The 13,009-nt window shown below is 37.0% G+C and overlaps 1 protein-coding gene across 1 annotated transcript; it reads left to right on the top strand.

The window, feature by feature from the left end:
* Window positions 1–11,647: 11,647 nt before the first annotated feature.
* LOC108516935 (olfactory receptor 4F3/4F16/4F29-like) lies at window positions 11,648–12,556 on the top strand. The gene has a single exon (XM_017854687.1). The coding sequence runs from the start codon at window positions 11,648–11,650 to the stop codon at window positions 12,554–12,556; it is 909 nt and encodes a 302-aa protein (XP_017710176.1).
* Window positions 12,557–13,009: the final 453 nt, after the last annotated feature.

Below are 13,009 nucleotides of genomic sequence, written 5' to 3'. Positions count from 1 at the left end.
ACCTGTCTGATTCTTACTTTGGAAGCTTCCTCTCAGGGGTGTACTCCACCCTGTGAGGTGTGGGGTGTCAGACTGCCCCTAGTGGGGGATGTCTCCCAGTTAGGCTACTCAGGGGTCAGGGACCCACTTGAGCAGGCAGTCTGTCCGTTCTCAGATCTCAACCTTGGTGTGGGGAGATCCACTGCTCTCTTCAAAGCTGTCAGACAGAGTCATTTGCGTCTGCAGAGGTTTCTGCTGCTTTTTTTTGTTGTTGTTGTTTAGCTGTGCCCTGTCCCCAGAGGTGGAGTCTACAGAGACAGGCAGGCTTCCTTGAGCTGCTGTGAGCTCCACCCAGTTCGAGCTTCCCAGTGGCTTTGTTTACCTACTTAAGCCTCAGCTCTGTCTAGAAGATCTGTCCAATGGTGAAAGTGGGTTGTCTCTAGGCATTTTTTTTTTTATTGGATTCGATCTCTTTCTCTCTCTCTGTCTCTCTTTTTTTCTGAAATGGAGTCTTGCTCTGTCACCAGGGTGGAGTGCAGTGGCATGATCTTGGCTCACTGCAGTCTCTGACTCCCTGGTTCAAATGATTCTCCTGCCCGAGCAGTTGGGATTGCCACCACGCCCAGTTAATTTTTGTGTTTTAGTAGAGATGGGGTTTCACCGTGTTGGCCAGAATGGTCTTGATCTGCTGACTTTGTGATCCACCCGCCTTGGCCTCCCAAAGTGCTGGGGTTACAGGTGTGAGCCACTGCACCCTGCCTCTCTGTCTCTCTTTAGCTCTAGTAATATTTGCTTTATATATCTGGGTGCTCCAATGCTGAGTGCATGTACCTTTAAAATTGTTATGCTGTCTTGCTGAATTGACCTCTTCATTGTATAGTGAGCTCATGTCTTACAGTTTTTGTCTTGACATGTATTTTGTCTGGCATAAGTATAGCTACTCCTGCTGGTTTTTTTTGGTTTCCATTGAGATGGAATATATTTTTCCATCCCTTTATTTCCAGTCTATGTGTGTCTTTATAAGTGAAGTGTGTTTCTTTTAGGCAACAGATTAATAGATCTTCTTTTTTTTTTTTATAATCCATTCAGTCACTCTGTCTTTTGATTGGATGGTTTAGTCCATTTACATTCAATCTTATTATTGACAAGTAAGGACCTACTCCTGCCATTTTGTTATTTGTTTTTCATTGTTTTGTGGTCTTCTCTTCCTTCTTTCTTTCCTTCCTGTCTTCTTTTTTGTGAAGATGATTTTCTCTTTTGATATGATTTAGTTTAGGTTCTTGCTTCTTAGGTTTTTGTGTTTTCATTGTATGGTTTTTTTTGTTTGTTTTTTGTTTTTCTGACGGAGTCTTGCTCTGTCACCCAGGCTGGAGTACAGTGGTATGATTTCGGCTTACTGCAAGCTCTGCCTCCCAGGTTCATGCCATTCTCCTGCCTCAGCCTCCCGAGTAGCTGGGACTACAGGTGCCCGCCACCATGCCCAGCTAATTTTCTGTATTTTAGTAGAGATAGGGTTTCACCGTGTTAGCCAGGATGGTCTCAATCTCCGGACCTTGTGATCAGCCCGCCTTGACCTCCCAAAGTGCTGGGATTACAGGCATGAACCACTGTGCCCGGCCCCATTATATGTTTTTTGGTTTGCAGTTACCATGAGGTTTGCTCTGAGCCCAGTTTGGCACTAGAACTCTCCTAGGTGTTGCATTCCTTGTGGCCCAGACTGCCTTTTGAGTTTGTTGAGAGCTCTGGAGTACTTTACTTCATGGTGAATGGTGGCGAGGCCTGAGGGCACTCACGTTCAGATGCTGAGATTGGTGATTTCCCTCTAACTAGGGTTGGTTTAAATGCTCCCTCCACAGGTGGGCCTCAGCTGATTTGGTCAGGTTTTTCTTTCTGCCAAAACAGGGCTGTGCTGAGTTCAATGCCTCACAATTGCTATGCTTTCCCTTTCCCCAGAGCACAGCAATGTTCTGTGCACCAACCTGCTGATGCCAGGGGAGGTTCAAGGGGTGGTATCAGCAATTGAAGACTGTTTTTCCTAACTCCTCAGTGCCTCCTTCAGCTATGTTAAGCTAAAACCAGGTATTGTGAGTGCTCTCCTGATTTTTGGTTCTATAAAGGTGCTTTGTGTGTGTGTGTAGTTGTTAAATTGGTGTTCTTGCAGGGGGATGATCGGTGGAACCGTCTGTTTTACCATCTTTCTCCCTCACACCTCCTCTATAACCAACCAACCTTCCTTCCTTCCTTCCTTCCTCCTTCCTTCCTTCCTTTCTTTCTTTTCCTTCCTTCCTTCCTTCCTTCCTTCCTTCCTTTCTTTCTTTCTTTCTTTCGGAGTTCTCGCTCTGTCGCCCGACTGGAGTGCACGTGGCCGGATCTCAGGCTCCACTGCAAGCTCCGCCCTCCCCAGGTTTACGCCATTCTCCTGCCTGCAGCCTCCCGGAGTAGCTGCGAACTACAGCGCCCGCCACCCTTGGCCCGGCTAGTTTTTGTATTTTTTAGTAGAGACGGGGTTTCACCGTGTTAGCCAGGATGCGGTCTCGATCTCCTGACACTCGTAAATGCCGACCGTCTCAGCCTCCCAAAGTGCTGGGGATTACAGGCTTTGAAGCCACATGTACCCGGCCTCTCTCTTTCTTTCTTTCTTTCTTCTTTCTTCTTTCTTTCTTTCTTTCTTTCTTTCTTTCTTCTTTCTTTCTTTCTTTCTTTCTTTCTTTCTTCTTTCTTTCTTCTTTCTTTCTTTCTTTTTCTCTTTCCTTCTTTCCTTCCTTTCTCTCTTTCTCTCTCTTTCTCTTCTTCCTTCTCTTTCTTTCTTTGCAGTGGCATGTATGATCTTGCTTTACTGGGCAAACTTTCTTTCTTTTCTTTCTCTCTTTCTCTCTCTTTTTTCTTTCTCTCTTCCTTCCTTCTTCTCTTTCTTTCTTCTTTCTTTCTTTCTTTCTTTCTTTCTTTCTTTCTTTCTTTCTTTCTTTCTTTCTTTCTTTCTTTCTTTCTTGTCTTTCTCCTCTTTCTTTCTCTCTCTTTCTTTTCTCTCTCTCTTTCTCTCTTCTCTTTTCCTTCCTTCCTTCCTTCCTTCCTTCCTTCCTTCCTTCCTTCCTTCCTTCCTTCCTTTTCTTTCTTTTGAGGTACTGCTCTGTAGCCCAGCCTGGAGCACAGTGGGATGATCATAACTCGCTGCAGTCTCCAACTCCTGGGCTTCAGTAATCCTTCTGCCTCAGCTTCCAAGTAACTGGGACTACAGATGCGCTATCATGCTGGGGTAATTATATTTATTTATTTATTTAAAGATGTGCCCTCATTATGTTGCCAAGACTGTCTCAAACTCCTAGCCTCATCCTCCCACCTCAGCCTCCTGGTCACTGAGATTATAGTTATGAACCACCACAACAGCTGGCTAAGTTTTACCTTTTTAAGAATAGAATAATTTGTCTATTTTACCTAAGTTTTGAAATTCACTGGCATCAAAGTTTTCATAGTATTTAAAATTTCTTTTGTAAAAAATTCTGCCATACCATGTAGATATATTCCCTTCTTGTTTTTCTCTACTTCATTCTGTCTCTGACTGTCTCTTTCTCTCTGTCTCTTCCTGTATTATGTGGGTGTTACATTGAACAGAGGATTGCCTTGTTATTGGTCTTTTCAAAGAACCAACTTCTAGCTTCGTTGGTCTTCCCTATTTTTTCTTTAGTTTTGGTGTCTTTGATTTTACTCTTACCTGTCACTTTATTTGAATTTATTGTGTCCTTTTTCTTACTTTCTATGTTTCCAACTTTCCATGTTGGAAAGTTGGATATTTAATTTTTTGGCTTTCTTCTTTTCTCATGTACGCATTTCCATTGAGGTACACATAAACTTTCACAACCACATGTTCAGTTTTTTTCTTGTCTTGTCTTTTCTTTTATTATTATACTTTAAGTTCTTGGGTACATGTGCACAATGTGCAGGTTTGTTACATGGGTATACATGTGCCATGTTGGTTTGCTGCATCCATCAACCTGTAATTTACATTAGGCATTTCTCCTAATGCTATCCCTCCCCTAGCACCCTATCCCCTGACAGACCCCAGTGTGTGATGTTCCCCTCCCTATGTCCATGTGTTCTCATTGTTTAATTCTCACTTATGAGTGAGAACATGCAGTGTTTGGTTTTCTCTTCTTGGGTTACGTTGCTGAGAATGATGGTTTCCAGTTTCATCCATGTCCCTGCAAAGGAAGTGAACTAATCCTTTTTTATGGCTGCATAGTATTCCATGGTGTATATGTGCCACATTTTCTTTATCCAGACTATCATTTACGGGCGTTTGTGTTGGTTCCAAGACTTTGCTATTGTGAGCAGTGCTGCAATAAACATATGTGTGCACGTGTCTTTATAGTAGAATGATTTGTAATCCTTTGGGTATATACTCAGTAATGGGATAGCTGGGTCAAATGGTATTTCTAGTTCTAGATCCTTGAAGAGTCACCACACTGTCTTCCATAATGGTTGAGCTAATTTATACTCCCATCAACAGTGTAAAAGCGTTCTTATTTCTCCATGTCCTCTCCAGCATCTGTCGTTTCCTGACTTTTTAATGATCGCCATTCTAACTGGCATGAGATGGTATCTCATTGAACCACATGTTCAGTTTTGCGTTTTTAAAAATTTCTACAAATTCTTCATTAAAACACAAACTATTTTGAAGTTTTAAAGTTTCCAAATGTATGGAAATTAAAAATGTGTATCTTTTATAAACTTATAAGTTGATAGCATTGTTTTCAGAGGTTGAGGTCATATTCTTTGCAATTTGTTGACATTTATAGTCTTTTAACTAGTAAATTTTTGTAATTGCTCCATGTGTGTTTAAAAAATGTATATTAAAAAAATCTAATTGTTGGGAATAGAGTTCCATGTATTTAAATTAGATCATGATTGTTTATTTAGTAATTAACATTGCTCAGGATTGTTCAGATCCATAGCATTTCTAGTTTTTTTCTGCTTGACCTATAAGTGGTGTAAGAAATATATTTCAGTTTTCTCTTATGTCGAAAAAATGTTGTATTTGATCAATGTTTTCTTTACACATTTTGAGGCTCTTATATTGTATACAAGTTTAGAATCTCACTGGTGAATTGAGCCTTTTATTATTTGTATTCATACTTTTTGACTTTATTTATTTATTATTTGAAAAAATAAAGCCATGCTGCTTTCCTTTTGGTATATAATTTTCCTATTATTTTACTTTCAATCTTTGTATATCACTATGTTTTAAGTATGTGTCTTGTAAATAGCATATTGATGGATTTTAAAGTCAATTTTGATATTATCTAAAAATATGTAAATATGTAAATCCCAGACAATAGTTTACTTTATTGAATTATTGTAATAGCTGCTTGTTGGTAGTGGCTGTGTATAAGAGGGATCAACCATTTGGTTACATTTATTGATTGTAAAATTTATTCTAAGCTAGATTAGAAAAATTGGTCAAACAGATTTTAAAGATGATTTGTTATTAAATATTGACTGTGTGTTCTGCATAGTGCCCTGCTGCTTGCTTGCCTTTACTGACCAGGTTATGGTGGTGTGTGGTGATGGTCCTGAGACTGATCAGTGGCAGCCCTTGGTAAGAGTTAATATGAAGCAATAATATCTGAGGAATGATGGTAACAATAAAAACAGAAGGAAAGATCAGAGGACTGTGAAAGAAGAGTATATGAACTTCTTATTAAATACAGTCAAGGGAGGTTTTTACAGAAAAGGTATATTTATGTGAAAGCTTTGTGATGTCACAATCCTCTTATACTTTAGTAATTAATATGTTATAACTTGACAGTGCTCTATAATGGAAAATTTCTGTAATCTAAGGGCCTGGGTTTTGGGCCTTGTGGAACTCAAAGCATCTAAAAAATCGAAATTGCTAAAGTTAAATTTAATTTTATATTCTGTGGTTTCCCAAGTAGTTACTCTTTCTCCTTTCAGCTCTGCTTCCCAAGTATTTAAAAGTGTTGGATTTCTCAGTCCGTTACTCCTATTGACTTATTTTAAAGCAAAAATATTTCTGTACATTCATCCAAGACACCATTACACTTGATACCCAGCAGGTACTTTTCTTCTATTCTTTTGTCCTTTTTATTCCCTGGGTGAAAATCAGTATAGACTCTGAGGTATAATTCCCAGGAAAATCCAATCAAGAGAGGACAGGCTATTCCCAGGACTCAGTACGATCATTTGGTCACTGATATTCAAGGTTGTTAATTAGAATCTTTTTTACTTGCGAAAAACAACATAAGACTCTTTGTTTTGGAAAACCTCAGTCAGAACATGAAATTATTACCTTCTGAACCTAGAAAAATGTTCCTACTTCATGTACTATCCTGTAAAATGTATGTAAAACAAATGTTTTACAGTTTAGCAGACTAGACATTAATCTAACCTATCCTTGGATAGATGATCTATCTCTGAGTATTGCTTAGTAAATATTTCTCCTCTTAATTTAATTTATAATTTAATTCTTATTCAACATGTTCACTGCAATGTATTCTGGGCAAGGCATGGAGGAGAGTATCAAAATGAACAGATTTAATTGATTTCCTCCTATGACTTCATGTAGAGCTGGCTCAATATTAAATGGGCTAATTGAAAGTACCTGGAAAGAATAATTCTGAAGGCTAAGAACTTAGACGAGACTAGATCTGTGAGGGAAAGATGTAGTGGAAGTTACTGGACAGCCAAAGGGAAGTATGAAAGTGGTAGATACCAGAGTAGGAGTAGATGATGGTATGGCAAGAGATGGTAGAGAAGCTGCGATAAGGCGAGAGACACTCAAGACCCACTTTGCCTTCACTGAAATTCTGTTGAGTACTCAGACAGTAAAAAATACTTCTTCTGAAAACTATCTGCCCCTGAAAATAATCTTTGACTTTAGATTGTCGGTGACTTACAGAGTAGCATAGTGAAGAACACTTGGAATCTGAAGTCAACTTGCTCTTTAATATTTTTCTTTAAAAAGAAATGTATGTGTACCATAGAAAATTTATAAAATAAAGTAGGAAGAAGAGGAAAAAACACACATAGTCCCTCCATAGAAAAATGGTAACTGCTAAAATTTTGACATTTCCTTCAGATACTCTTTTTTAATCACTTACATTTTAAAAAAGCAATTGCAAAATTGGTTTGAATTGGATACTTAGGTGTGCAAGATCAGGCAATCCATATAATCTCTTCAAGTCCTTATTTTCTAATCTGTAAAATATGGATCATATTACATTTCCTACATTCTTCATGGGCTATTTTGTAACAAAAGATATGAAAGATTTTTAAAGGCTATAAACTGTAAGGAGAAAAGCAAATCCATGGTATAAATTTTGGTATTTGTTTCCTGGAGGAAATGTTAATGAAAAGGATAAAAAGTAACAAGCAGCATTTATGGTAGGACAGAACTTGAAGAAATTGACTTAGTTGTAATTATGTGAGAGAATAGGAGCATTCTCAATTCAGATGAGTTTTTAACTGATAGAGCTAATCATCAGGACTAATGATATTCTAACATAAAATATCTTGATTTCCAGAGGATATAGTACATCTATAATATATTGTTTTCTAAAGCCCAATATGAGATCAGAATTAACAGAAGTATGACCTTCAAGATTCAGGAAATAATTGGATTATATTTGTAATTAGAGAGATCCTTATTAATGTTTTATAACCAAGATTTATTAGCACATTCCTTAATGTGCTAATGTGCTAAATGATGTGTAGATAGTGAAGAGAATCAGAGAAGAACGACCAACCTGTTTAAAAGGGTTGAGAAAGAGATGGCATTAATAACAGAAAAGTGTTTATTATGGATATCATAAAATTAAGGAGAGGTAAATAGTTAAATAACTCTATGATTGAGTCATTGACTAGTAAGTTTAGTTGATGGATTTTTGGGCATGATTTCACTTGTATAAAAGATCACTATCTGGAGAATAGTAGTAGTTTCTATCTCTACTGAGGATTTAGCAGAAGTAAATAATCCTAAATAATCGTCCTTAGTAGATTATGTCTGAGGGTTTGGAAAGGAGTAAAGAAAACAATTTATGAAACACTCAACAGAATGCCAAAGCAGATTTTGAAATTTGTAATTTGTGTATATTTAAAGTTACTTTGTGCACTGTGCATTTAGGTATGATCTGCTCTTTGGCCTCTAAGCAATGATGATTCTATCATTCTCTATGTTAATGACTCCAGTTAGAATTCTTATTTGAAGAGGTATCCTCTTTAGATTCAGCCAATAGAATAGACATTACCAATAGGGGAAGATGATAAAAGTTTTGCATATCTCACTATCTACATGATTTTTCAGACAGTAGGAAATGGTGAACAGTGTAAAATAATGCAGAGAGATCATGAGGATTAAGATTTAGTTACTCTAAGGTATTTGGTGATTCTCATGAGACCAGTTTTAGAAACGTGGAGGCAAGGGGGTCATCGATTGGCAGTGGAGCAGATAGTATTAGGAGGAATAAATATTTCTGAAAAGTAGAAGCATAAAGGGAGATTATACTAGCAATATGGTATAAAGCCAAATTACAGCAGTAGATTCTAGATTAGGAATTTGTATTTTCAGAGGTGATGAGACCCACTGAACAGTTTTTGGCAGTACTAGTTATATAATCAAGGGGCTACTTAGGAGAAGTAATCTCATGGCCATATTCAGGAGAAATTGAGAGGTCAGTTGTCCTGAATTATAGAATTTCAGTAATGGTTACTGAAAACAAATGAGAGGCTTGAGAGGAGTAGGACAGATGAGATGCTTGTGATAATATAGTAAATCTTGAGGAAAACTGCATTGGGGATTAGAGAGGTAATTATGGGTTTTGTTGCAGTCATGTAAAATTTATATGTGCATGTAATATATAAATATCTAGGTAATAGTGCTTAGTAGGCTGAGGGAAATATGGCTGTACTGTTTAGGAAAGAAGTAGGGGATGAATGATATACTTACTCAGATTCAACTAGAAGTTATATGCTAGTGGTACTACTAGATCTTTCCATATATATTGCCTTTCATATAGTGGTCAAGTTTTAGAGGGAGAGTATGATAAGACCAAACAGAAAGCCCATTAGAGGAGGAGAACGAGGCAAGATCTTAAATAACGCTCTTATTTATGTAGTGAAGGAATGATGAAAAACTAGAGAATGACAAAAGCAGAAGTTTGAGAGTTAAGTGAACTACCAGACAAATTTAGTGCCACTCAGGATGTTTATAATAGTGTCATTACAGCTAACAGTATTGAGTTCTTGCTGTGTCAAAAACTGCTCTAAGCTCTTTACCCATGGCAAATTTTGAGGCCAGAACTATTATTACTCAATTTGATAGTATCTTAGATACAATGAGATAGATAAGTTGTCTAAGGTTAGGGAAAAATGGGAGGGTAAATGGTTAAGTCATATTTAAACCCAGGAGTTTGACCAGTTATTCATTTTTAACAAATATATTACCTGTCTGCCCAGATTATTAAACATAAGGAGGAAAACACATGGGTTTAAATAAACTATCTAATACCCTAAATTGAGATTTGAAAAGATTAACATGATTGAATTTTTATTTTAAATTGTCATTCTTTATTATCTTGTAGAGAAAATTTTACTTGTCTTCAAGGTCAGCCTGTATTGTGATGGAAAATATTTGAGATGAGTTCAATTTTAAGTTTGGATCCTTAAAAAATATCAAATTCTCACCAACTTTTCTTTAATTGCTTCATCACAAGCAATAAGTTAGAATATTGTCATTGAGAATTAGAGTTTACTTCAAACCCAATACGGTGGTATTTATCTATTTCAAAGATTTTTAAGGCACTTTTGTAAAACTCAAGTCATTATTACAACAACACAACAAGGAGTCTACCGCTGTATTTTAGATGGCATTTACATCTCTGGAGAGATTAGAGTGTACAAAATAACAGACTAGGCTGGATATATTGAGTAGTTGTTGAAATCAGGTAGTTGGCATATATTTCTGAATGTTCTTCTCAAATCTCATAATTTATATGCATAAAGCATATATTAAATATATGTAGTATTAGGCTGATCTTTGATACAGGGCTGCTGGTAGAAGCAGATACTTATTTTAATAAAACATAATAATAGCATGTAAAGAGATTCAAGTGCAACATAGACAAGATTCTTTGGAGCAGAGCAATTCAGAAGATGAATTTAAAGACAGTATGATTTGTTTTTTTCTTTTTTTTTGAGATGAGGTCTCTATGTGTTGCCCAGGCTAGAGTGCAGTGGCTATTCACAGGTGTGATCATAGTACATTACAGCCTTGAATTCCTAGGCTCAAGTGATTCTCCTGCCTCAACCTACCTACTAGCTGAGATTACAGGCATGTGCCACTGTGCTTGGCTTAGATGATTTCTTTTTAATTCTTTTAAATTTTTTTTTTTAGAAACAGCATCTAGGTCTGTTGCCCAGGTTGGGATAGCCTTGCACTCCTGGACTCAAGTGATCCTCCCACCTTACCTCCCAAGTAGCTGGGACTACAGACATGTACAATCATGCCTGGTTAATCTTTTTATTTTTTGTAGAGGTGGGGTCTCACTGTGTTGCCCATACTGGTCTTAAACTCCTGGGCTCAAGCAATCCTCCTGCCTCAACCTCCCAAAGTGCTGGGATTCTAGGCATGAACTACTGCACCTGGCCAGATGATTATTTTTGAAATCCAAATTTGAGGCTGGAAGATTAGGTGCAATGTATATCTTAAAGCACATAGGATAAAGATAATGAGATGAAAATCATTAAAGAAAACAAAATAGGAAGAACAGATACAGGAGGTATGAAAATCAATATGTAAAACCAGTAGTAATTCCAGAAGGATGAAAAAGAATTGACTTAATTGAAGTGGAAAGAGGAGAAAAGTAAACAGGGGAGAAAAGTATTTTGAAGTTGTCATCTTAATTGGTGTTTGAGCAAAGTAGAAAGGAAACAGAACATGTTGGTGAGGAAAATAGTTGACGTATTTTAAAATAAGAGTGCAGAATTGTATCACTAGAAAAAGGATAGTAACCATTAACAGAATAGAAAAGTATAATAGCACTTCCAACTTAATTAGGAGGTAATGAAATGAATATAGTTTTAATCAAACCAACAAAAATTAAAAAATGAAATAAGTTATCTCTTTTTGCTGATGACATGATTGTCAGGCTAGAAAACCCAAGATATTTCAGTAAAAAACTACAAAGTGTAGTAAGGTGGCTACATATATGCAAAATAAGTAACTGTTACAACAAAAATAAATAACTTTTCCCAATGTTTACACTTTTCATTCTGTAGCATTTTTTTCCATGTAGCAATTAAGAAGCACAAGTCTCTCTACTATCTGATTTATCTCTCTTTAAGTTTGTAGATGACTTTATTTACATTTTCTCTTCTTGATTATACAGTAAAGCCCAAACTAAATTTCAGCCTACATGATTAAAGAATACCAAGTATCTAGGTGTGGAAAAAATTCTGGGGCTGGCTCTCCATGAACCTTGTACTATGTAAATTCTAACGGTGTAAAATTGCAAGATCACCTTGTAATCTTGAGCAGAGTAGTAGACATTTGTGTCATTATTCCATAGCCAGAATGTCAATTTCAACTTAAGAATTATGTTTTTCTTCCTCTTTCGTTCTTCAGGTAACTTCAAGGTCAGCCTTGCCCATGAAGTTGATGAATGGAGAAAATCAGTCAGTGGTGTCTGAATTTTTCTTGTTGGGACTCACGAGTTCTTGGGAGATTCAGATTTTCCTTTTTCTCTTTTTCACAATGTTTTATGTAGCAAGTATGCTTGGAAACATTCTCATTATGCTTACTATAATCTCAGACCATCACTTACATTCCCCGATGTACTTTCTGTTGGCAAATCTCTCCTTCATTGATGCAGGTGTTTCCAGCATTGCAACCCCAAAGATGGTTTATGACCTTTTCAGAAAACATAAAGTCATCTCCTTGGAAGGATGCATTACTCAGATGTTCTTTATTCACACTGTTGGTGGTACAGAGATGGTGCTGCTCATAGTCATGGCCTATGATCGGTATATTGCTATCTGTAAGCCCCTCCACTACCTGAACATCATGAGCCTAAGAACGTGCATTTCTTTTATGGCTGTTGCTTGGACCGTTGGACTCATCCATTCTGTGGCCCAAATGGCTCTTGTTGTAAACTTACCCTTTTGTGGCCCTAACAAAATGGATAGTTTTTATTGTGATTTTCCTCGGTTTATCAAACTTGCATGTATAGACACATACAGACTGGAGTTTCTGGTCACTGCCAACAGTGGTTTCATCTCCATGGGCACTTTCTTCATCTTGATTGTGTCCTACATCTTTATTCTGGTCACAGTTCGTAAACACTCTTCAGGAGGTTCATCCAAGGCCCTGTCCACTCTCACAGCTCACATCACTGTTGTGGTTTTCTTCTTTGGTCCTTGCATTATTGTCTATGTGTGGCCATTTCCTACCTTACCTATAGATAAATTTTTAGCTATCTTTGATGTCCTTATTACTCCTTTTATGCATCCTGTCATCTATACATTTAGAAATAAGGACATGAAGGTAGCAATGAGGAAACTTGCTTAGGGCTTTAAGTATCAGGCAGAATTCTTTTTCTCCCAGTCCAAAAAAATTTAGATTCATCTTGACTATTCTTGGAAATTAATCGCTTTAATTGAACATTTCACAAATCATTTTAGTTGAGTTAGTGTGTTCAGTATCTACTGTGAAATCTCTCCTCAACAGATTCTGTTCTGATCTGGTTAGTTCTTCACGGGGAACCCTTGCTTTAAGAATCCTGAAAATATTGATGAGAAATGAATTCACTCTCTGAATGTAGCATCCTTGTTTATTTTTGAAGATTTTGGTGATAGTGATTGCTAAAATCTCACATACTGGGCACATTTCCCATTAATAACAAATTTTGGATGCTGTTCTCCTTGACATGGATTCTCAAAGGTTTATCTCTTCTAATTCACGTGTGTACCTGTATTCATGTCTTCAGAGTTTCTCAGTGTCTATATACTGAGGGAAAAACAA

The sequence above is a fragment of the Rhinopithecus bieti genome, unplaced genomic scaffold (assembly GCF_001698545.2).
Source record: "Rhinopithecus bieti isolate Rb0 unplaced genomic scaffold, ASM169854v2 scaffold_38779, whole genome shotgun sequence".
In the NCBI taxonomy this organism is placed as follows: Eukaryota; Metazoa; Chordata; class Mammalia; order Primates; family Cercopithecidae; genus Rhinopithecus; species Rhinopithecus bieti.
This window is presented reverse-complemented; position numbering and strand designations above follow the sequence as displayed.